The 26,990-nt window shown below is 41.1% G+C and overlaps 1 protein-coding gene across 4 annotated transcripts in view; it reads left to right on the top strand.

Annotated features, from left to right (window-relative positions):
- The window catches only part of DENND1A (DENN domain containing 1A), a 1,239,075-nt gene that overhangs the window by 1,010,474 nt on the left and 201,611 nt on the right, over positions 1–26,990 (top strand). For all 4 annotated transcript variants that reach the window (XM_040324851.1, XM_040324852.1, XM_040324854.1 and 1 more), the window contains exon 19: positions 2,153–2,284. In XM_040324851.1, the coding sequence (XP_040180785.1) occupies positions 2,153–2,284 (132 nt within the window). The remainder of the gene's footprint in view (positions 1–2,152; positions 2,285–26,990) is intronic.

Here is a 26,990-nt window from a genome sequence, read left to right as displayed (position 1 = left end):
ACAGATCAGCCTCTAAGCTTATGGCTTGTTGCAAAGCTTTAAGGACCCACTCTAAACACTGGGGGGGAGTAGACTGAGGAAATGCTTCCTCTTGCATGTAGCAGACTGATGGCGTCATATCAGATCCCTTACTCACAGTGTCTGTTAAGCTGCTCAATGCAGGCCCCATGCAATGACAAGCTAAAATAGAATGTTTCCAGTATGCTCAGTTCACACAGAACCACTGCAAGGCACTACAACCTGGTTAAGGTTAACAAAATAAAGCATTTTATATTTTTTTGTGAAAGAACCGTGCATCAATGCATATAAAATAAAAAGATGTCAACTGATGTTTACTCAAATGTGTTTAATGATGTGGCTAAAACCAGCCTAACTGAAGTCACTGGGCTAGAGCTCAATATATTTTTTTTAATAGTTAAAGGTACAGGTTCTTTGAAAAAATTACGCTATTGCTTACTATTGTGATGGTACTTGAGTTTATTCATGTTGTCTTGTGAAGTTACCGAACAATCTACTTTAATTATGTAATGATTTGTTCAGTTAAATGGACCATAATGCAATATTCCATTAATTTACATACAATTAAGTGGGATTTCACCCATCTGCCCCCCCCCCCCCATCTGGTGCCACATTTGGCAGCTTTCAGGGGGGAAGGGGGAATGGGTACCTGTTTTTGACATGTACACTTCCCCACTTCCGGGAGACTGCGCCACAACGCTGTCCCTTGGAAGTTCACCCCCCGCTCCTTCCTCCGCCGCCAGGCCAGTTAGAAAGCGCAGCTCACTACGCGCATGTGCATTAGGGAATCGGCTGTGAAACCAAAAGGCTTCACTGCCGGTGTCCCTTACCACAAATGGTGACGGCAGCACCAGAGAGCTGATCCAAAAATCGGCTGGGGTGCTGACATTTCGGGCTCTCTGGACAGGTAAATGTCCATATATTAAAAGTCAGCAGCTACAGTATTTGTAGCTGCTGACTTTTTTTTTCCCCAGGTAGAACACCACTTTAACAAAGCTCCAATAATTAAACATATTTTATATAGTGTTCATAGCAATGTATCACTTGACCAAATGACTTGGCAAAATCCAATTGCCTCCTAATTTCTTTCTTAAATGAAAAGCTATTTTGATAAAGCTATTTTTTTTTTATTCTCAGATTTCTCAGGATTAAACAGATTTTTGCCCATCTTGCAAAATAGCCAAGGCCAAGAACTTAAAGCCTAACTCCATGATTACTGTACCTTTTGATAGTACGTTTGGGCCAAACCTGCCCAAGTGAAAAATTTTCCTGATTGACGAGTATTAATTAGCATTAGCTACATACAGTATTTAGAGTCATGTTTAAGCAGCAGGACAGAGACATCCTGTCCGGCTCTCGAAAACAAAATTGAGTCAGAGTGCTGGTCAGCCATTCATAGGAAGCTTTGTATTCTGTGAATGAATACAAAGCTTCCTCTGATTGGCTGAGGCAAAGCAGCGCTCAGCTTGACTCAATTTTCTTCTGGGAGTGGAACGAGAAGTGCTGGAACACAGCGCTGTATAATTTTTGTAGCTGATGCTATGTACAGTTTATACAGCCCAGCAAGCACACCTGTTAGTGAAGGAAGTAGGTTTTGTCCAGCTTGTTTTTTTCAACCATCAGTACTTGCCCTCTCAAATTCTTTTTTGGCTCAATGGGCATAAATTTCTACAGACACACTGTAAATCTTTTGGAGCACCTTCCCAGAAGACTGAAATATGTTATTGTTGCCAAGGGGGGTCCAACTCCATATTAATGCACATGGCTATGAAATAGATTATTCAACAAACTCGTATACATGTGATGGCCTGGATCCCACCAATGTTTTACCATGTATTGTACCCTTTAGACTTCACCTAATGTGTAAGTAGTAACTAAGATTCTTAACTGCTGTACATAAAGCATAGTTACGGCTACTGTTAAAAATTGCATTGATAAGGCTTCTCTGATCATTTGGTCAATAGCCACTGACAAAAGCAGCTTACGTTTTTGGTTACTAGAATGTCCACTTCCATTTGATGTGGTCTCAACAAAGGACACATAAAACAAAATTGAATAACGGTGAACATATAAACAATTACTAAATTTTTGACAATACTAATCAAGTTTTCTTTCACTCCTATTCTTTTATCAGGACCTAGCAGAAAATGGATGTAGTGTTGCTTCTGAAGAACCACTTCCTAGAAAGTCACCTTCACCATCAGCCGAGAAGAAGGATCCTAAAGCTAGGGAGGACAGACGACCCATCACAGTGCACTTTGGTCAGGTAGGTCAAAGACAATAATCCTTATCCCATTAATTATCTTAGAGTGCATCAGTATTTTGTATCTAAGTATATGTACTGCCATATTTTCACATTAAGGTTTACACCACCATAAAGTATACTGTACATCGGTCATAACTTTATGACCACTGACATGTTAAGTAAATAACATTGATTATTTTGTTACAATGACATCTAAAGGTTTGTGGGATATATTAGGCATTAAGTAAACATGCAGAAAAATGGGCATTGCAGTTTGTTAAATATGGGGCTGCAAAGCCGCAGAGTGGTAGGGTGTGCCCATGCTGACCCATGTCCACAGCCAAAAGCACCTATAATGGGCATGTGAGCATCAAAACTGGACCACAGAGCAATGGAAGAAGGTGACCTGGTCCGATAAACCATGTTTTATTTTACATCCTGTGGGGAGCTGGGTGAGTGCCCCCTAGGCAAAGAGATGGTACCAAGGTGCAGTATGGAAAGAAGGAAAGATGGGGGAGGCAGTGGAATGCTTGAGCAATGTTCTGCTGGGAAACCTCTGTCCTGCCATTCATGTGGATATTACTTTACATGTATCTACCTAAAACATTGTTGCTGACCAAGTACATCTCTTCATGGAAACAATATGACACATCTTTCATGAGGATAATGTACCCTGCCACACTGTAAACATGGTTTAAGAAAAGGAACACAACACAACAAGTTTGAGGTATTGACTTCTCCAAATCTCGAATTCAGCTAATGTGGGATGTACTGGAAAAAAGGTTCTGATCCGTTGAGGCACCACCTTGCAACTTACAGGACTTAAAGGATCTGCTCCTGATGGCTTGGTGCCAGATATAGACACAATACCTTCAGAGGTCTAAGGACGTCCATGCCTCAATTAGTCAGGGCTTACTACTACTACTACTACTACAGGGAGACTACCCAATATTAGGTGGGTGGTCATAAAGTCTTGACTAATCTGTGTATGTATAGAACACATTTTTTATTTGTTTTGCATAGAGTAGTAAAGGATTGAAACCCCTGACAGTTTATTTTTTGCTTTCTCTGTCCCATTGACAAGATTGGTGTCCCCATTAAAAGATTGACCCTCACCTTACCAAGTTTGGTAATTCCTGTCACATCTTTCATCCACAATGGTCACCAAGACAAATGGAGAAGGTGAATTTACCTAGAAGGGACGCAGATAATAAATAACTAATAAAAAAAGGGGTTCTAACGCTTTCCCTTCTTTAAAAAAGAATAGTTTGGGCTATATGTATGCTCTAATAATAAAAAGCTGATTTATACTTTGCAACTGCAGATAAAATAGTTCTAAGTGTGTAACTGCTCCCTATCATGGAAGGTATGCAGCTGCTTTTTTTAAATAAGAATACAGATTCTTTCAAGGCTTAGTAACTGGTAATTCATCTTCTGGGTGTTTCAGGTTCTACAATTTGACCTGTTGTCGCTATTTATATCATTGTTTTTTTTTTGTGTGTGTGTGTGTGTGTGTTACTGCTGCCTATTCATTAAATGGCAGTGTGATGTTTAGAAATTGTATGGCCGTGAAGATATTACTGATGCCCATGAGTAACAGTTCTTCTGCGGGTTTGCATGATACAAACATGCATGCTTTTTTTTTATATAAGAATATGGTTGACAATAAAGGTGGCCACGATATTTGGCTTATATAGCGAAGCAAGAATAACAATATTCCTAGTATAGTTTGAGATTGAACTGGTGGTAATGGGTCTAGTGGTAGACACTGAGGGGCAGATCCACAAAGATCTGCCCCGGCGCATCGTATCCGAGATACGCTACGCCGCCGTACCTTACCTGGCTTTAAATCGAATCCATAAAGAATTTGCGCCTTAAGTTACGGCGGCGTAGTGTATCTCAAGCGGCGTAACGGCGCGGAATTCAAATCGGCGATTAGGGGGCATGTTTCATTTAAATGAAGCGCGTCCCCGCGCCGAATGAACTGCACATGCGCCGTCCCTAAATTTCCCGCCGTGCATTGCGCTAAATGACGTCGCAAGGACGTAATTTTTTTTAACATAGACGTGAGTTACGTCCATCCCGATTCACGGACGACTTACGCAAACAAAAAAAAAATTCAAAATAAACGCAGGAACAACTGCCATACTTAACATGGCAGGTCTAACTATACGCCACGAAATACCAGCTTTAACTATACGCCGGAAAAAGCCGACTAGAGACGATGTAAAGGAATGCGCCGGCCACTCGTACGTTCGTGGATCATCGGAAATAGCTAATTTGCATACTCGACGCAAAAAACGACGTGAACGCCACTCAGCGGATGCCGAAGAATTGCATCTTAGATCCGAAGGCGTACGAAGACGTAAGCCTGTCGGATCTAACCCAGATGCCGTTGTATCTTGTTTTGAGGATTCAAAACAAAGATACAACGCGTGAAATTTGAAAGTACGCCGGCGTATCAGTAGATACGCCGGCGTACTCGCTCTGTGGATCTGCCCCTAAGTAGTTTGACACTCATACACTTGTGCAACACGTTGTACAAAACATTAAAAGAGGTAAAAAAAATATGGCTTAAAATATGACTTGATAAGTAGGCTTTCCCTTCTGAAATCAGTTTGCTGAAGTCTTGTTTGCCATACACATCCTAAAAGTTACCTGATACTGCTGTTTTTAGTTGTATAAGGTAATGATGAATTTAAGGAAATTGATAATATTTTTGTACATATGTATTTTCTTTAGTTATTATGGTCAGGATTAAAAAAAAAATGTTTTTTTATTTTATTGGTAAATATAGAATATTGCATAATAATATTTTCTACTCGTTTGTCAAGATAACAAGTTGAGCTCTAGGTGTTGTTTTTTATGTACCATGTGCTGTAGGTATAATTGTTTGTAGAAGTCCCTAAAGCAGTATTACACACAAAAAAAAAACATTTATTATTGCATGTCTTAGCTGTGATGGCTGCCTTCATTTTATTTTTATTTTATTTTATTTTTTTCACCTAGTGATCTGGACAGGATGTCTGTTGTTTTTAAACAGAACGCGCTGTTCTGTAGATGTAGCAGTTAGAGGGTTGAGGCAAACCATTTAGCACTGACATGGGTGCTTACAATAATAAACTTGTATTTATTTAAGTAAAACCTTTTTCCCAAAAGGAACAAGACTGTTTAACTGCTTAAAAAGTGTTAGCTGGAGTTTGGCTTCAATTTATTAGTTAATATCTAAATCTGCTAACAGTATCCTCCCCAAGAATGACAATGCTGTTGACAGATGTCTGTTGCGCATTCATCTAGAGTGGGGGCTCTCTGATGCAGGAGGTGTGTTACAGGCCAGATCACCGGGGGAAAATAGAGGAAAGAGCTTAAAAAATAAAAATAAAGCAGACACTGTATCTAATGATTGGTAAACTGCAATATATTACATTTTTGGTTTCTAGTTTAATACGGTTTTAAGCCCTGAATATTATGTTTAGACTAAATGCTGTTTGTAAGTCTGTTTGCTCAGTGCTCAAGGAAACCCTAGCAATTTTTTTCTACTGAACCTTGGTTGAGAAAGGCCAGTCTAGAAAGTTGGAGTGTATCAAAACACTTGAACCAAATGTGTTGTTGCACAGCTTCCTGTATTTTTTAAAAAGTATAAAGAATAAGTGCACTTAATTATCTTTGCCCCAGTGCTCTGTCCTAAACCATACTGCTCTCATCGTTCACAGATGCATCACCTGTGACTTTCATGGATTGTTCACATTACGCACTGCAAATCTCCCTTTCCTGACTGTGTTTGTTCAAGTTTGTTTCCTGTCCAGGTTTGGCAACAAACAACAGAGGGAGTCTTATGCCCTGTACACACGATCGGTTTAATAGATGAAAACGGTCTGATGGATTTTTTCATCAGATATCCGATGAAGCTGACATTCATCAGTCTTGCCTACACACCATTGGTTAAAAAAACGATCGTGTCAAAACGTGGTGACGTAAAACACGACGACGTGCTGAGAAAAGTTCAATGCTTCCGAGCATGCGTCGACTTGATTTTGAGCATGCATTGCTTTTTAACCGATGGATTTCCCCACTGACGATCGTTTTTTTCTATCGTTTTTTAACCATCAGATAATTTAAAAACAGGTTATACGTTTTTTCACCGATGGGGAAAAAAAACGATGGGGACCACACACGATCAGTTCATCTGATGAAAACGGTCCATCAGACTGCTTTCATCAGACGAACCGATCGTGTGTACGCGGCATTACAGTTCTGTATGTAAACAAATCCTGAAGGCCTTGGGCAACAGATCTTAGTAAGTGGGTTGGGTTAAGACACAGGGGAAAAATGATCTGGGCTACATTTAGGAATGCTGCAGTTTTACAGGTGGCTACTTAATAAAATTGGAAGAAAAGAGGTTTAACCTTAAACTACATAGAGGGTGGTTTACTGTAAGAGCAGCAAGGATGTGGAATTCCCTTTCACAGGCGGAGGTTATAGCGGGGAGCATCGATAGTTTCGAAAAACTATTAGATAAGCACCTGAATGACCGCAACATTCAGGGATATACAATGTAATACTGACATATAATCACACACATAGGTTGGACTTGTGTCTTTTTTCAACCTCACCTACTATGTAACTATGTAAGCTGCAGGATTCGGCATATTCTTGCTGCTGTCATTTGCATTGTCGCTAGTCACCTGTGTTAATGTATAGTGGACCGCTGATCACTTTATTTCATAGGTTGACAGTGATATTTTATTTGCAGTTCTCTGCAGAATAAGTATACTTTTTTGAGAGTTTGCTTTAATTTTCTTCCTTTCATCCAAGGTTTCTGCCCGTTTGTTAAATTGTTCTTTTAAATCCCTGAATAAGTATCGGTTTTATCTTCACTTATTTCCTTTAGTTTCATTGTGTTGTTTAGAATTTCTTCATTTCTTATTATCTGACTAATAATGTTCAAGATCAATTTCCTCTTAGACCCGGTTCACACTGGGGCAACTCGTCAGGCGACGCAGCCGCCTGACAAGTCGCGTCCCATTCTAGTGAATAGTCGCTCCGACTTAGAAAAAGGTTCTTGTACTACTTCTGGGGCGACCTGCATTGACTTCTATACAGAAGTCATTTTGCAAGTCGCCTTAGATGTCGTCTTCATGTCGCCTGGCCGAGTCGCCCCCGAAGTCGTGCCGCCCCTGTGCCGCCCCTGTGTGAACCGGCTCTAAATCTTTTCAACAAATTTGGCATCTTTGGTAAATCTTTGGTAAATTATAGTAGCTTCTTTAAAAAAATGTTACTAATAAAATTGTCTAAGGAATAGCATACAGTCTTTAGAAATGTAATGGGCTGGATGAGGTCACAAATGATACAAATATGAAATAATATCACCTTGAAACGGTGATAGTTCTTTGACAAAACCAAAAGGAATAACTGAACACAATTGCAAGGATTTAGCCTCACCAAGATATGGACATACCACATGTAGATGATTTACATTACAGGGAATCATGTCATTTACAATCCTCAGAATAAGAGAGGGAAAACATTCTATTATTTCCATGTTGAATGTGTTTTTTGGGGCATTGGGAGAGTATATTTTCAGGGGTGATCTGGACTAGTGTCCTTGGCCTTTGAGAATGTCATCTGACAAAATTTATCAGGGTGGAGCTACGTCACCATGCACCAAAATTGACCTCTAGGTGGAATTGTGCTGCCTCTTGTGACTTGCGTATACAGCACTGATATATCCTATATATATCCTATATATACGTAAGAGCAATTTGATTTCATAAAATGTTTATTTGCTGGCTTACAGTATGTGGGTTTCCTTTTTTCTCTTTCTGAGCATATTTATATGGTTTATTGAAGAAAGATCTAAATAACCAGAGGTGTCCTGTTTGGTGATGTTTGGAGCGTTTCCTAGTTCCTCTGCATATGCAAGTGTAATCTTCAAAGTTATCCTGGGTCAAGCTTATTACCAATTGGCATTCCTTGAAGAACACTATTGGGGTAGATTTACATAAAAACACATGCCATGCCTGACCTCTCTATAATCTGATGGTCATGGGGGTGTGAATTATTCATGGTGGAGGCTTGCTCACTGAAGTAGGGTGCACTTAATATCTTTTATGTGACCTTTATGAGAAGCTATGTGGACTTTTTTCACATGCTGTTTAAGTTAATATGCACAGTTTTTATTTTTATCTATTTGTATTTATTGAGCGCAGTATATTTTTCTATTGGTTTCTGGATTACCATCAGCTCTTGCTGCCAAATGAGCTTAAAGCAGAACGCTACGTAAAAACAAAAAGGTAAAACTGGGCAACCTATATAATAAATAAAATAGCTTCTGCTGCAATGTTTTACCTTAATCCAGAGCTGTGCCTCCTCAATACTTCTCTTGTATCACTAGTCTGACAGTCAGCATCATTCAACCCGCTTCATCCAAGCCCAGGTCTTCCTGTACCCACTTCCAGTTTGTTACTGAACAACAGTGCAAGTAGAAATGGACCAGTGATTAGCTCATATCTGTCACTCTGCTCCCTCCACTTATTATCCTGCTGCTTGTCATTACATGAACCCAATGGCTTCATTAGCTGCTTCTTACCCTTACTCCAGCACTGCTGTACAGAACCTGCAAAAGGATTTTAAGTAATACTGTTTGTATTTTTAATATATAAAATGTTTATGTTGTTTTAATGAATACAGAGCTTTATGAATTTGTATCTTTTATACCTGCCTGGAGTTCAGCTTTAAGACTTCCATTTTACATGCCTTTTCTCGGCCACATAAGCCACCTTCTTACATTTTAAAAGTGCATTTACCAAGATCCTTGGCAAGGAATGATAAGCAGAGGCGTAACTAAAACCTTCAGGATCCCGGTGCAAGAAACAATAAAGGGCCCCCCTGATTCCCAACTGAGCCCCCCCCACGGTGACAAAACATCAGGGCTTAGACGCAAGTGCAACCTTTGCGACTTTGGTAGTTCTGCTGCTGGTGTCAGTCATTTTTTATTTTTCGTTATTTATTATTATTATTTTATTTTTTACCATTTTTTTTTCAAGCCCCCTATTGGGGGCTTTGGTGAAATATCATGGGTCTAAAAAGACCTCTGATGTTTCACCTTTGAAAAAGAGAAAGAAGATCGAGGACACAGCCCTCAATCGCCTTCTTTACAGCCTCAGCAGCAGAGAATAGATTGACAGGAATAACTGTACAGGGCTTCCTGTTCATTAACTTAATTTACAGTTTACTATGAGTCAGTGATAGGTACGGATCACTAGAGTCCTTTCCTGGTCTCTATCCTGAAGGCATACCCTGCAGCAGGCAGCGAAAGAGGGGAGGGGGAAACCTGTCAGCGCTGTGGGGGATGAGGGTGACCGGGGGACTGCACATAGGCCGATCACAGTATTTTCCTGCTGCAGGCGCAGGTCAGCTGAGCAAGGAGATGGGGAGGGGACAGCAAATTCTGAGGAATATGTGTAAGTGGGGTGGGCAGCTAAGGAGAAACAAAGAAAAAGAGAGGAGAGATGGAAGGCTTGGAGTAAGGTTGGAAAGCTAGATGAAGGGGAATATCAGGTAATTAAGCATCCCACAGGAGGCATCCTTGATTGCATAGCTTGAAAAAAGGCACAAGTCTATCTAGTTCAACCAAAATTTTAAAAACAAGCAAATAGAAAACCTCCATATACAGAAACCTATACACACAGTTAATCTAGAGCAGGGGTGTCAAACTCAATTGCATTGTGGGCCGCATCAGCATTATGATTGTCCTCAAAATGGCCGGTTGTATCTGTAAGATTAGATGTCCAGCGCACTCCCTCCCCCTATATTAGATGTCAAGAGCCACCCAGGGCCGGATTAACAATTTTTTTTTTTTTTTTAAGAATTTTTTTTTTAAGATCGAATTTGGGGGGTTGTAGCTCGATGACCAGAGGTCACAGAAACCCTACATTTGGGGGTAGGCATGGGAAGAGCTACCCCACAACTGGTTAAAATATGGGACGGCTATCATTTATGGTTCCGGAGATACGGGCCTGCTTGCACAGCCTGTCAGAAGCTACATTCAGAGCGGCCAATATAAATACAAGCTGACACACTACAGCAGACTGATAGGATCACAGTGCTTATAATAATTATTTGTATATTACTTGTATATTACTATGGTAATTAACCCCTTGCCACCCAGGCCAATTCTGACACTTCTCTACTACATGTAAAAATCATCATTTGTTTTTTGCTAGAAAATTACTCTATGGTGGTCTTTGCACTTTTTATGTTGCAGGGTACAGAGCTGCACGATTCTGGCTAAAATGAGAATTGCAATTTTTTTGCTTAGGAGATAGATCACGATTCTCTCACGATTGTTGCGGCGTAACATCATCTTTCACATTAAAACAAAAAAAAATGGGCTAACTTCACTGTTTTGTTTTTATGGTTTTTATTATTCATTGAAGTGGGAAAATGCAGTGTGACATAAAATATGGCAGCAATAGCCATTTTATTCCCTAGAGTCTCTGCTAAAATATATATAATGTTTGGCAGTTCCAAGTAATTTTCTAGCAAAAAATATTGCTTTTTAACTTAAGAAACAAGTGTTGGACTTTAAGTGGTTAAATTTAGTTACAATGTTAGTTAATTACAATGTTTAATTTTGTTTACAAACTTCGCAGACTGCCCAGATTTGTTCTTTACACACAGAAGTGTATCCCTTTGATCTAAGAAGGAAGTGTCAGTTACAATGTTTCCTGTTAAAAAACTTGGCAGACTGCCCAGATATTTTCTTTTGACAGCTGAAAGTCTCTCCACTTGTTATATGAAAGAATCAGCAAACTCTGCATTGAAGATCGTCAAGGGGGGTTGAATCGAGATCACGATTTTTTTAACGATTAATTGTGCAGCTCTAGCACGGTATTTGCACAGCAATTTTTCAAACATGTTTTTTTGGAAAAAAAAGTTTCATTCATTAAAAAAACAGTTAGTTAGTTAAGTTAGCACAATTTTTTTTGGTATCCTAAGCGATGCTTTACATTTTTTTAGGTTACATGTTTAGAGTTACAGAGAAGGTCTAGTACTAGAATTATTGTTCTTGGTCTAATGATCGTGGCGTATGTAACCTGTGTGTATCTGGCTCTGATACTACCAGTGCTTACCCAGCCACTGACTAGTATCTCTCCCCAGCCTGTCCCCACACACCCTCTCACCTGCTGACCTGTGGATGGGGGAATCACTCCTGCAGTGTTATTGTGTTCTGCCAGTGCGTACAATGATCAGTGTTGCTAACTTTAGCTGGCAGCACTGATTGTTTTAAGAAAAAAAAAACAGGCTGGTTGTACTCAAGTTGATTAATAGATTAATTACCAGATTAAAACCAGCTAGCCCATACATAGATTGACTATGGCTGGTCTCTGCATAATTGGCATAATTTCAATCCATGTATGACCCGCTTAACCACTACGCAGTCCCTAAATATCCTTCCACTCCTGTACATAGTGCTCACTGTCATACTCTCCACACTCCTCTCCTGTACATAGTGCCCACTGTCATACTCTCCACACTTCTCTCCTATACATAGTACCCACTGTCATACCCTACACACTCCTCTCCTGTACATAGTGCCCACTGTCATACCCTCCACACTCCTCTCCTATACATAGCGCCCACTGTCATACCCTTCACACTCCTCTCCTGTACATAGTGCCTGCTGTCATACACTTCTCTCCTGTACTTAGTGCCCACTGTCGCACCCTCCACACTCCTCTCCTGTACATACTGCTCACTGTCATACCCTCCACACTCCTCTCCTATACATAGTGCCCACTGTCATACCCTCCACACTCCTTTCCTATACATAGTGTTCACTGTCATACCCTCCACACTCCTCTCCTATACATAGAGCCCACTATCATACCGTCTACATTCCTCTCCTGTACATACTGCCCACTGTCATACCCTCCACACTCCTCTCCTGTACATACTGCCCCATCATACCCTCCACACTTCTCTCTGGTATGTACTACCCTCTGTCATACCCCCTCACTCTTCCTGTACATACTGCCCATTGTCATACCCTTCACACTCCTCTCCTGTACATAGTGCTTTTTTCCGTACCCTTTGTACTCCTCTCCTGTACATAGTGCCCACTGTTAGACCCTCCACATTCCTCTCCCTCACCTGCACATACTTCCCACTTATATAACGTCCATACTCCTTCCCTATGTTGCTTACCCACAAAAACAGTTCTTTAAAATTATACTGAATATCCTCAATGTTACCAGCTCTAGAATGGACACACTTTTGTTAGTTCAACTAAAGGAAATCTCAGTTCTCATATTTGTTCTGCCCCATTATTAGTACTCATTTAATTTTGTGATTACTACTATGATGTATAGAGGAACATCGGGGATCTCAGCTACTCTAAATATAGCACTTGTAAAAAAAGTGGCCCTGAAAATATTTTTTAAATGTTGGAAACTGTGCACTTAGGCACTGCCCAAGGGCCACTGGGTCAGTAGGGGGCCCCATGAGAGGCTCCTGGGATCCTGTGATAATAAAGCGGTAGTAAACTTTCCTGACATTACTACTTTTTAGAGGCCCTGGGGTAGGTTATGCCACAACGTACAATGCACAGCATATTAGCACATTAGTGTACACTTACATTTTCAGACAGAGCCCTCCAGTGCTGCGCTGTGATGAATCAGGCGGGGCCTGGACACTTCCATCTTCACCCGGTCTTCCTTCTGGGTTCTGTGCCTTTGGTCACTTGCCTTGGCTGGGCTGCGTTCATGTCATTCCCACGCATTTATTTATTATTTATTACACCCCATTCACACCTCCACGACAAAACGCCTGACGCCGGCCGCTCGTGCCGCTAGAGGGGAGAATTTCCATTGCTGTCTATGAGATGGTTCACATCTCATAGACGCCGTACACCTGCGGCATGAAAAAAAGTCCCGGACCCTTTTTTTCAGGCGGCATTGGCGTTCGGCCATACAAAGCAATAGGAAGGATTTGTAAAAAAAAAGTTACACTATTTGCGGCAAAATACGCCGCGTACGCGGCGTTACTTGTCGCGGAGGTGTGAATGCAGCCTAAAAGGCCCCACCAAAATCCTCAGCACCAGGCCCATGATGTTCTTAATCTGGCCCTGGAGCCACCCCACCATCAGAAGTTGAGTCCCCTACTCTCCCTTAAATCACAGTGCACCTTCCCTTTCCTTATGCTGCTGCTGGGAAGAAGCAGGATGCATTGCTTGAAAGCAGAAAGTAGGGGTCTGGAGGAGGACCAGAGGAGAGCTGAAGCTCTCCTGCAGCTGCGGGAGAGGTGGAGGGCCGGATTTGGCCCGCGGGCCTTGTGTTTGATACCTGTGATCTAGAGGAAGTCAAAAAACCCTATAAAGCATGGTCCCATTTGCTCCAATGGGGGGGGGGGGAATCATTATTGAATGCCTGAAGACAATGGGATATTACCTGGATCAACAATCTCTGGTCTTATTACACTGGATCTTTATAATATCCAGTTATATTGTGTACATTAGGAAGTCATCCAGCTCTTTTTTTTTTTTAAACAATCTACTGAGCTGGCCAGAACTAGTTATGAGGGCCTTCATCCCAATAAACATGTATGGTCCAGTGTAGCCAGGTATTTCTAAACTTGGTTGCACTATCAGTGTTTAATGTCACTCATTCTTGGAAATCAAAGTACCTATGAACTAGAGTTTTATAGGTTACAGTATACTGTGTTTACACAGAAGCACAGACTAATCGGAGGGCAACTATGCCAGGGATGCCAAATAAAGAACAGATCATTACATATCTCAGTGTTGCACCCTGTCCTTGTGTAATCATGCGTATAAAGTTCCTTGAGTTAGGGTAAGAATTCACTAGAGATGAGCAACATTACTGGGACTGAGATTCCACCGATCTACTCACTGGAGACTGATAACATCATGAAATATGTACAGTATCCAAACCATGCACCAGAGATCAGCAACAGTCATGAGAATGCAGCCTCTGGCAACATCACTGAACGTATATCACTAGAAAATATGGACTCATTCATCCAAAGACATTTGTATAGTACTGTAGATATAAATATTCATACATGGGAACAATACAATACATTCTACTTCCTTGTGCAGCACAGTATGTATCTGACAGCATTGTTTGTATTGTGATCCCTCCCCTGTATAATACATACTGTGTGGTACAGGGAAGTAGGTAAGAAAAAAGTTCTACTGACAAATTATTTGTGTGCACAGATATACGTAAATATGTACTTCAACAGGTGGTATTAAACCCAAAAGCAAACATTATAATGCAGCTTAATAAAATGAACAAAACGCAGCGCTAATGAAATGATAGTGCACACACCACTATACAGTATACAAGTAAGGGAGATCTGTGTCCAGTAAGTGATGTAGATATGTGCAAACAAATAGTACAAGTAAATATATATATATATATATATATAAATAATGATTAAAAAAAATATATAAATTGCATCAACAAAATTGCATGATTAAAAAATTGCATCAAAAAAACGCATCACGCTAAGGTGCATAAGTGCATAAACATGCATGATAAATAATAGTGGTAAACAGTCCAATCCTTAAAAATGACACACAAGTCTATATAAAAGTATTCTAAGGTGCTTCGGTGTGGATGAAAAAGGAATGAAAAATTCCACAGTGCTTTAGTGCGTGTAATCAGTAGCAGCAATCCAAGGGTGATGTATAATACAGTTCATACAACAACACACGGCCCAGTGATTGATCCAAAAGTAGGGGTGCAACGGATCAAAAAACTCACGGATCGGATCGATCCTCGGATCAGGAGTCACGGATCGGATCATTTTCGGATCAGCAAAAAATAAAATAAAAAAAGGGTCCGTTTTCATTGGTCCAAAAAAAATAAAATAATATATATATAAGCACCTTAGAATACTTTTATATGGAAATGTGTGTCATTTTTAAGGATTGGACTGTTTACCACTATTATTTATCATGTATGTTTATGCACTTATGTACCTTAGTGTAATGCGATTTTTTTTTAATCATGCTATTTTTTTTTATGCAATTTATATTTTTTTTAATCATTATTTATATACAGTATACATACATATATATATATATATATATATATATACGTGTACTATTTGTTTGCACATATCTATATCACTTACTGGACACATATCCCCCTTACTTTGTATAGTGGCGTGTGCACTATCATTTCATTAGCGCTACGTTTTGTTCATTTTATTTAGTCTTTGGCATGATTTATGAGACGTGTTTCATGCTAGCAGCTTTATTTCTATACCTTAGCTGATATGAGTGGTGGCTTGCAGGATTGTTGCATTTTTATTATATTATGCAGCTTATCAGTTCCTATTTGTCAGCCGTCACTAAATGGCGGCCCGCGGTCCGAGTCCGGACCGAGTGACGCTTCTTCCCGGACCGCCAGTATAATGTAAATGGCAGCGTTGGTTTGCTGGGATCGCGGGTTTCCTCAGCAACCACTGACGCTGCGTGCATGTGCCCGCCCCCTGCTCCTCACCGCAGGTCTCGGCGAAAACAAAAGTTGACTCACGGGCCGTGAGTAGGGGCATGACGTCACGCGCGCCCCGCCCCCCTGCTGCTCGCGGTTCCCGGCTCCCCCTGCGAGTATAGGCGTGACGTCACGGGCGCGCCCCGCCCCCCCGCTGTTCGCGGTTCCCGGGTCCTGGCTCCCAATGTCTCGCAGCTTCCGCCCTTTGATATTTAAGATGTGCCCTCCTGCATGCAAGGTATGTGTCATACACTTAACTAGTGATCAAGAATTTTTATTGTGCACACTGATGGGCATATATAAATTAAAGGTCAGGCTGATGGGCACCTTTTTTTTATTTTAAGGGGCACTCTGATGGACAAATTTTATTTTAAGGGGCACGCTGATGGGTATATTTTTTATGTGCACACTGATGGGCATATTTTGTTAAGGGGCACACTGATGGACATATTTTGTTGTGCCCATCAGAGTGCCCCTTAACATAAAATGTGGCCATCAGTTTGCACATTAAAAATATACCCATCAGCGTGCCCCTTAAAATAAAATTTGTCCATCAGAGTGCCCCTTAAAATAAAATGTGCCAATCAGAGTGCCCCTTAAAATAAAATGTGCCCATCAGCGTGACCCTTATTTTATGTTAAGGGGCACACTGATGGGCACATTTATATTAAGGGGCATGCTGTTGGACATATTTTATGTTAAGGGACACTCCGATGGGCAAATTTTTGGTAATGAGCACTCTGGTGGGCATATTTTATGTTAAGGGGCACATTTTGTTGTGCTCATCAGAGTGCCCCTTAATATAAAATTAGCCCATCAGGGTGTCCCTTAACATATAATGTGCCCATCAGCGTGACCCTTATTTTATGTTAAGGGGCATGCTGATGGGCACATTTTATGTTAAGGGGGACTCTGATGGGACATCTGATGTAAAGGGGCACTGTGATGGGGACACCTGATGTAAAGGGGCACTGTGATGGGGACACCTGATGTAAAGGGGCACTGTGATGGGGACACCTGATGTAAAGGGGCACTGTGATGGGGACACCTGATGTAAAGGGGCACTGTGATGGGGACACCTGATGTAAGGGGCACTGTGATGGGGACAGCTGATGTAAGGGGGCACTGTGATAGGGACACCTGATGTAAGAGGGCACTGTGATGGGGATACCTGATGTAAGAGGGCACTGTGATGGGGATACCTGATGTAAGAGGGCACTGTGATGGGGACACCTGATGTAAGAGGGCACTGTGATGGGGACACCTGATGTAAAGGGGCACTGTGATGGGGACACCTGATGTAAGGGGGCACTGTGATAGGGACACCTGATGTAAGAGGGCACTGTGATGGGGATACCTGATGTAAGAGGGCACTGTGATGGGGATACCTGATGTAAGAGGGCACTGTGATGGGGACACCTGATGTAAGAGGGCACTGTGATGGGGATACCTGATGTAAGAGGGCACTGTGATGGGGACACCTGATGTAAGAGGGCACTGTGATGGGGACACCTGATGTAAGAGGGCACTGTGATGGGGACACCTGATGTAAGAGGGCACTGTGATGGGGACACCTGATGTAAAGGGGCACTGTGATGGGGACACCTGATGTAAAGGGGCACTGTGAAATTGTACATTTCTCATGTTTTAATAGAAATACAATGACTTCAATCTTTCTCAGAGTCATAACACAGACTTGAGAGTCGGACCTCGGCCCAAAGAAAATTTTGGCGACCGGACCTATTTGAATTTTAATTAAGTACCCCTGCTATATGTTGTGGCTGCATTATTTTTTTTTTTTTAGGCTTTCTTTATTTTATTTTTACCTGATGAATCAGCCAGTAAGTCTGTTGTTTTTCAAAAGGACATGCTAACCTACAAATTTAGGGGCAGATCCACAAAGAAATTACGCCGGCGTATCTATTGATACGCCGCGTAATTTCAAAGTTCCCACGTCGTATCTTTGTTTTGTATCCACAAAACAAGATACGACGGAATGAGGGATCGATCCGACAGGCGTACGTCTTAGTACGCCGTCGGATCGTAGGTGTATATTTACGCTGGCTGCTAGGTGGCGTTTCCGTCGAACATGCAAATTAGCTAGATACGGCAAACCACGAACGTACGTCCGGGCGGCTCATTTTTTTACGTTGTTTGCGTTCAACTTTTTCCGGCGTATAGTTAAAGCTGCTATATGGTGGCGTACTCAATGTTAAGTATGGCCGTCGTTCCCGCGTCGAAATTTTAATTTTTTACGTTGTTTGCGTAAGTTGTTTGCGAATAGGGATTTGCGTAGAATGACGTCACCGTCGTAAGCATTGGCTTGTTCCGGTTTAATTTCGAGCATGCGCACTGGGATACACCCACGGACGGCGCATGCGCCGTTAAAAAAAAATACGTTGTTTACGTCGGGTCACAACGTATTTTCATAAAACATGCCCCCATCACATCGTTTTGAATTGCGCGCCCTTACGCCGCCAAACATACACTACGCCGCCGTAACTTATGGCGCGCATTCTTTAAAGATTTGAAAAAATACAAATAAGTTACGGCGGCGTAGTGTATCTTAGATACGCTACGCCCGGCGGGAATATGCGCCGCGCTACGTGGATCTGCCCCATAGCCTCCAGCCCCCCACCTCCCATACTCCTCCATGTCCCCCATACTTTTTTTTTTTTTTCCTAAATGCATATCTTTAATTTCCACCTGTCTTCTGGCCAGTCTAGTGACATCATGGTGTTGGTGGTGGATCCTCCTAACTGCAGCACTGACCAGCACTCATGTAATAACATGTGATTGCTGTTTAGCACTGCAGTTCTGGGAGTCTATGCCAGCTCAGAGGGAGGTGTTGGATGATGGCCTTTATTCATCCTGGAAATAAGTGTATATGGCAAAGTTTTTTTTTTTTTACTAAATTTTAAATTTAGGGGTTATTCAGAGATTCACAAAATATACCTAGAGCATCCTAAATCTGGTAAAAATAAAGGAGGGGGTAAATGGGGCTTTTGAATGGTGTAGTTTGCGCATATTCACAGACACATGGAATAATATCTACTCTGTTTGAAATAAACTATTTGCCTGTCTGATCCAAACAGCAGCATCAAAGGTTCTGACATTCTCTAATGTGTCCCTCATGCCATTGTGGGAAATCCCATTTAAGAAAGATTAACATGTGGTAAATGAGATCCAACGTGTGTCGTTCCTGCCAAAATAAATTACAATATGCAGTATAGCCTCAGTGCTATTAGCAAGCCACAGAAGTGCATTTAAAAACAGCACCAGTTCTCATGATTGGTCACACAAGATAACAGTCACCTAATGATCTACATTATCTTGAAACACGATGAGCCTAAATCCATATACAAAGACTGCCAAACAGAATGTCATCCTGCGCCAGGCTGAGACATAGAACGCAGAGCGCTTGTTCCAGATAAGGGCCAAATTCTATCCTCTCTCACTAAATAGACCTAAAGAAAACTTCCAGGCTTTATGGAAATATAAAAAAGAATATAACTGAGTTTTTTTTTATATATTTATGGCTAGTGTTAAAGTGGTTGTAAACCCACATTTTTTACTTTTACCTACAGGTAAGCCTATAATAAGGCTTACCTGTAGGTATAAAGAATATCTCCTAAACCTGCAGCGGCGCATGTGCAGCGGGGATCCTCGGCTAAAGGACCGGCAGCCGCCAGACCTTGCCGAATTGAAGTCTCCTGCGCGCATGCGCGTGAGTGACGTCATCGCCGCTCCAGCCAATCACAGCGCTGGAGCGGCGAGACCCAGAAGACAAGATGACATCTCGCTCAGCGTGGACCAGGTAAGTTCCTCTCACCTCGTTCCGAGGTAAGTATTTCATAATGAGCTAATATGCGGTGCATACTAGCTCATTATGGCTTTTGCCTTTCAGGTGAAAAAAAATAAATAAAAAATAATTGCGGGTTTACAACCGCTTTAAAGAGAGGGGCTGATGATGTCATAACCTGTGTGTTGCTAAATCCCAATCGGTGTCATAAATGGTACTTCATTCTTATTTTACTGTATTTACTCAAAAAGGGGAACCGGATGGGACATTAGCGGTACCAAATTGACTAATAAAAAAAAAAATTGTAAGATATATACTTTATTGACAAAGATTAAAAATGACTATACATCAAGAGTATATAACAACCAATGCATAAGTAAAGCTACCAATTAATTAGTAACCGACTTCCCAGTTGGTTACCAGCTTTATAGAAGGGATGGACTGCACCTAAATGGGGAAGGTGCAGATCTGCTGGAAGTTGAGATGGCCAAAAAGTTACAGGGGCTTTTAAACTAGGCGACGGGGGGGAGGGGGAGTTATATGGTCCAGAGGTAGAGATAGTCAGCGCAAGACATATTCCAGATGGTAGTATTGGGGGCATTAGTGGTAGGTTGACTAAAGCACCTAAACCCGAGGTAAGTATAGTAACAAGCCTTATTTGCAACCCCAGAGTACCCAATAAGGAGATAGTATGCGACCGGTCTAAACTACGTGGCATGTTCACCAATACCAGGAATCTGGCGGATAAGATGGGAGAACTAGAGCTACTGTTGAATGAGGAGGATTTCGATTTTGTAGGAATTACAGAAACGTGGTTTGACAGCTCTCATGATTGGCTGGCAACGATTTAAGGGTATTCCCTATAGCGCAGGCATAGAGAGGGTAAAAAAGGGGGAGGCGTATGCCTGTGTATCAAAAATGATGTACAAGTGAATGTGAGAGATGACATCACTAAGGGAGCAAGGGAGGAGGTGAAATCCTTATGGGTAGAGCTACAAAGGGCAGAAGTAATACTGGTAGTATGCTATAGGCCCCCTAAACAGAGGGAGGAGGCAAACCTCCTATTATAATTTGGATTAGCAGCAAGAATGGGAAGTGTCATTATAATGGGGGATTTTAATTATCCAAACATAGACTGGGTGGAAGGAACCGCACATTCATCTAATGCCGCGTATTCCGGCGGAAAAAGACTTTTTCTGCCGGAATTTCTGCCATTTGGCCAAAAGACCAGAGCACTTTTTCCGAAATGGCACTGCGTCGCTTTAACTGACAATTGCGCGGTCATGCGACGTGGCTCCCATAACAAAATTGACGTCCTTTTTTTCCCACAAACAGAGCTTTCTTTTGGTGGTATTCACCTCTGCTGGGTTTTTTTGCGCTATAAAGAAAAATAGAGCATCAATTTTGAAAAAATATTTTTTACTTTTTGCTATAATATCCCCCAAAAATATATAAAGTTTAGGCCGATACATATTGTTCTACATATTTTTGGTAAAAAAAATATCGCAATAAGCATTTATTGATTGGTTTGCGCAAAAGTTATAGTGTCTACAAAATAGGGGACACGCCCCCTGCCTTTAAGGGAGACCTAACCAAAAAAAAAAGGTTAATTAAATCCACAAGGGCTTTTTTTTTTACCATTACTATTGCTTTATATTTGCTGCAAAAATGAGAACATGTTTTCTTTTTTCCTGCCGGGATTCCCGGCGGTTTTTAAGCTGGCAGTTTTTCTATAGGGAAAGCCTGCGGTGGAGCATACACACAGCCGGGTTTCCCAACCAAAGCTCTCATGGCAGTTTTCCTGTCAGGAAAACCGGCCGTGTGTAGGGGGAAAAAGCTACGAGCAGGTTCTCGGTTTTCCCCTTGGTTTTCCCGGCGGACTTTTTACCGCCGGAAAACCGATCATGTGTACAAGGCATTACAGTGCTGCTCTTGCATTGTCCTCACCCTGTTTTGTGCACTCCCGAAAACTACAAGCTTTACTTCTAATGCACATCGCACAGGCTTGTTTGTCCTGTAAGGCCCCATGCACCCTGGACATCTCATCTGCTGCTCCTAGAGATGTTTGACATTTACTTCCTTCCTCTAAATGCCCCTGCATGTTATGCCGAGTACACACAATCAGAATTTCCGACAACAAAACCGTTGATTTTTTTCCCACTGAATTTTGTCTCAAACTTGTGTTGCGTACACACGGTCACACAAATGTTGTCGGAAATTCCGAACATCAAGAACGCGGTCACGTACAACACTACGATGAGCCGAAAAAATGAAGTTCAATGATTCCGAGCATGCTTAGGAATTGCATACAGACGATCGGAATTTCCGACAAGAACTTTTCCCGTCTGAAAATTTGAGAACCAGCTCTCAAATTTTTGCTGTCGGTAATTCTGTCAGAAAATGTCCGATGGGGCCTACACGCGGGCGGAATTTCCGACCAAAAGCTCACATCAAACATTTCTTGTCGGAAATTTCAATCGATAGTCTATGTCTCCATGCACCCATATCCATTTAGGGGCAGAAAAAAACTTGCAGCTAGTGCGTTCAGGAGCAGCAGTGTTTTGGCCAAAAGAATGCTTGGCGTACCTAATCACATGTAAACATGTCTAAGTGCACCTAAGTGCTAGAAATATTTAGCACTTGAGCATTATTTAACGTTATTTATTCTGCCCATTGAAATGAACTAATACCCAAGTTCTTAATGTGCTTAAATGTGTTATATGAGTTTACACACGTCAAGTGTTTTTTGTTTTTCTGCCAAAGCTCAGCTGCCAGGAGGATAGCAGTCTAGGAGCGTTAGCAAAACGTGTGCATGAGGCCTAACTGTGCAGAGAGTGCGCTTTCTGAATCTCTGTGATCAACGACGGCTCCGAGGGTCATTCACTTCTGGCTATGGCACGAACCCCTGCAGTGAAAGCTGTGAGCCATCGCCTCTATGATGTAGACAAATGACCGCATTTCTTTGTTGAAAAACTGCCCTTTTAAACCCCTTCCAAAAAAAACAATAGTGCATATTTTTAATAAAAAGCACCTTATATATTTATTTCCCTTGAGTGTTTAATACTTTAGTTTATACAAGGGGACTCCTAGTCTATATGAGAGAGACAATTTTCAGTTTCTTCCTTATGTTGCAGAGGTACATTCATAAAGCGAAGACACCATCTAGTGGAAAGTTTAAAATACTAAGAAACGAAGCCGGACAACGAGCAGATCACATAGCTTGTTCATCTCTGTGTAGGTCTGTCTATGGTTCTTTTGCAGAGTTTCTGATATGCTTACTTGTGATTCATATCATTATTTGAACTACTTATAATGACTTGATTAGTGTCAAAATTGGTAGTTCTTGTTATTCCTTAGATGGCTACACTTATACAACACAACCTTATGCCATGTGACTTTTTTTCAAACAATGTAACCAATTCAAAAATGAAAATAACTGTGTGCCATGTATTGATTAGTGTAAAGTTGGCTGTACATGCTACAGACTGATATACAAGACTGCAATAGAAAGAAGAGATTGTGTGGTGTCTGGCCAGCTTTGCCATTTGCTTAGATACAGATTATCCATTCACTGACTGATACCAGCTCATTTCTAATACTTAATACAGTAATTATTTTTGGGTATATACCTGTATACGACTATGGCCGGCTGTGGCAGTGGCAGCCATCTTTTTGTGGCCATTTTCCTCAGCTGACTCCTGGCTGTAACGTGAAAGTGATCTGGTGGTCACACCAAAGTCTTGCCACCCCCTCCCCCACCTTCTTCACAGGTCACTGGGAGCCGGGGATAATATCATAGGGCTTCAAATTGGCATGCAGGAGGGGATATCAATTGCACAATCTACTCTGCCCAGAATGAAACCGGAAGCGGCAATGATTTTGTCATTTCTGGTTTTAGAGCTGTCATTCACTGGCTAATACAGCGAGGGAAGCATTTAACTAAGCAGATCTCTCCTTGGTTAGATGCTTTGGAGGGCAGTGGAGACTTCTAGACCCCCCCAGTGTCTCCAAAAAAGTAACCCCTTGTTGTAGCAATAAAGTTAAATAATAAAAAAATATAAAATAATATTATAAAATGTATTGAAAAAAATAAATAAATATGTAACCACTGCTGCCCTGCGCACAGCTGAAAATGCAAGAGCAGCCTAGGGTGCAAATGTGTATGTAAACTGCAACCACGCCACACATGTGAGGTATGGTGAATGTCAGAGTGAGAGCAATAATTCTAGCTCCAGAGCTCACAGTTAACTCTAAACTGATAAACTATAAAGGCTTGTAAAGCATTTGCTATGGAGATTTTTGGGTACAGTCTTTTTTTTTATATAAGTAATTTGAATAATGCCATGTGCAACACTCTTATATAGCCTTGCATTCTTTTTGATAAGTAATTTGTATAAGATATACAGCATATGGGCTGTTAATAACTTATCATGTAGAAAAATATGCTGTGTATATATTGATCATTCCCAATATATTGAAAGGAATCTGTTATTTCACACTTTGTTGCAGTCAAAGCTGACTTATGTGGTATGAGACAGCCCTTTGGTAACCATATACAACATTGACATTTTATGTTAAAGTGGAACATTTAATTAATTCAGTATTTTTTTTTTCATCTTTCTATCTATTAAATCTCCTGCCCTTGTTGTTATAACTTTAGATAGTAATTTTATTTTTTTCTGCCAGTAAATACCTTATACAGAACACTTTCTGTCTCTTGTCTGGTAAAAAGCCTAGCCTTATGACATCATGCACAGCTCTCTCTCTCACTCTCGTGAGAGTTTGCCAGAAAGGGGATGAGTCATAAGGCCAATGAGAGCTTCAGAGCTGAAGGTACGCCTCTGTGAAAATCCAGGAAGTGAACAGGCAGCAGCTTCAGCTGCCCACAGTTAAAATGGATGCAGCCAGACTCGGTGGAGGGAGATTTCTGCAACAAATTTGGCAAGTACAGAATCACAGTATATATAAAATAATATGCAAAGTGGTTGGAGGGAAGCTTCAGAATGTCAAAAATGTTTGTATTACAAATTATGTGAGCAGACTGCAGTTCCTCTTTAACCACTTGCCGACCGCCATACACACATATACGTTGGCAGAATGGCACAGGCAGGCAAATGGGGCGTACAGGTACGTCCCTTTGAATTTGATGCCTTATGGGTGCACGCACGCTGTATGAAGCGTGCCCGATATTCACCGGCGGCCAGCGATCGTGAGAGGCAGAATGGGGAGATGCCTATGTAAACAAGGCATTTCCCTGTTCTGCCTAGTACCATGACAGGGATCTACTGCTCCCTGTCATCGGAGCAGTGACTGCTGTCATGCCAGTAATAGCCCACCCCCCCCCCACAGTTAGAATCACTCCCTAGGACAAATTTAACCCCCTACTGGTTTACCCCTTCACTGCCAGTGTCATTTACACAGTAATCGGTGCATTTTTTTTAGCACTGATCGCTGTATAAATGACAATGGTCCCAAAATAGTGTCAAAAGTGTCAGATTTGCCTGCCATAATGTCGCATCTGACGAAGCGATTATCGGGACGCTATGCACACACGCTCTGCAAATGCGCGATCACCCTCACATGTTAATGCGACTACAGTTTTGTTTGGAATTCTATTTTTAACTTCGATATTTGAGTGACTCGGTTGCGGGTCATTTCATATCATGCAGCATTGCATCTCATTTTCAATAAAGCCCATTTTTGGTAATTATGCACTATTGAAGCTTTTTTATTTTTTCACATACACATTCTTTATTTGCACTCTGGCATTGAAGCCATGTGATCGGATCCGATTACTATGAAAAAGTGTTGCTGGTTTGATTCCCAACCACATGCACTACCTGCCCGGAGTTTACATGGCTTCTGTCTAAATTGGTCCTAGTATATTAATGTGCATTAGAGACCTTAGATTGTAAGCTCCTTGAGGGTGGAGACTGATGTGAATGTACATTGTATATGTAAAGCGCTGCGTAAATTGATTTATTTAAGTACCTTAAATAAATATACAGATTGATTTTACTATTGTGGGTTTAGTAACACTTTAACAAACAATAGAGGTCAATATGCATGAAAAATAATGTGTAAGGTCATAATGCATGTACAGTGATTTCATATAAGGATCATATGTCAAAAAAGTAGTTCACGGTGATCAGGTGACCAAATAGGGTTCACAATTGTCTACAAGCCTCATGTTTGTGATTCATGTAAAGATGGTAAAACACCTGCAGCAAACCACCTCATTTTGTTTTGAAAATTGTAGCTCATATAAAAATGTAGCCAAGTCAAATAGAAATGTAATTGCCACAGCAAGACACCGCAGTTCATAGGATAATAGCAATAGGAAATCCAAGTGATACAACATGTTTAAAGAGGAGCTGGAAAGTGTCAAACCTATACATGCAGTCATATGAAGGAAAAATTCAAACAAGCTATGGTGAGGCTGCTCCCATGTAGCGAGGCAATGGCATCAAACAGTTGCTTAAACCACAAAAATACAGAAAGAACACCAGGCTATAAACAAATAAAAGAGCCCAAGATCATTTTAATTGTCGGTCATACAAAAGCAACCAATGCGTTTCGGGGGTAACACCAATCCTCCTCCATCAAGGCTCAACACTTGGGTGGACTCAGAGAAAACAATAGCCTCTCAGATCTGTGAACCAGTATTAAACTCTTCTCAGAGTAACAATGTGACATTTGCTGATCAACAATGGTGTGTGTTAGAAAAACATGAAAGTTGAGAAGAGAAGCGCAGAGTGGTTAAGATGTGAAATCCGTTTAGCCAAAAGAAATCCCAATTTTGCCAAGCAAGTCATACTCCCTAAGCTGCTTAGGCTTAACCTGCCTGATTTTTTTTTATGTTTATTTATGTAATTTTTTTATGAATATAGGGTAGTTTAGGTTATTCCACTTAGTGTGTTTTGCATTTTTTTTTTTTTTTTTTTTTAATCTGTGAAAAAAAATTGAAATAATGAGGCTGAGGAACCAAGGAAAGAGCAGGTTCAGGATAGTTGAAAGAAGCTTTTGTAACCCTCAGGAGCCATTTGTGGCCCATTACATCTTTTATTAAATCTCCAGCTTAATTTTTCATTCTCTATTGACTCCAGGGCATATTGGCTAAATAGCCATGTCTTCACTATTCTTTTAGGGAAATTAAAGCTTTCAGTTAATTTATCCCCAAAGCTGCCCAATGCTAGTTTCATGGATGTCATACTAACTTTCTTGATTCAATACTTTGTATCACTGATATGCAAGGTCAGGACTGAAGCCATTCAGTCAGAATATTAGTCTGGTAACTAACATTTTTTGATAGAGGTCGGCAATGGCGGCCCTTGTATTGCTCTTATGACAGGTTTCCTTTAATTTTCAATAATGTTTATTACATTTTCCACATAAACAT

This window comes from Rana temporaria, chromosome 9 (genome assembly GCF_905171775.1).
Source record: "Rana temporaria chromosome 9, aRanTem1.1, whole genome shotgun sequence".
Classification (NCBI taxonomy): domain Eukaryota; kingdom Metazoa; phylum Chordata; class Amphibia; order Anura; family Ranidae; genus Rana; species Rana temporaria.
Note: the sequence above shows the minus strand (reverse complement) of the source record. Positions and strands in the feature narration are given on the sequence as shown.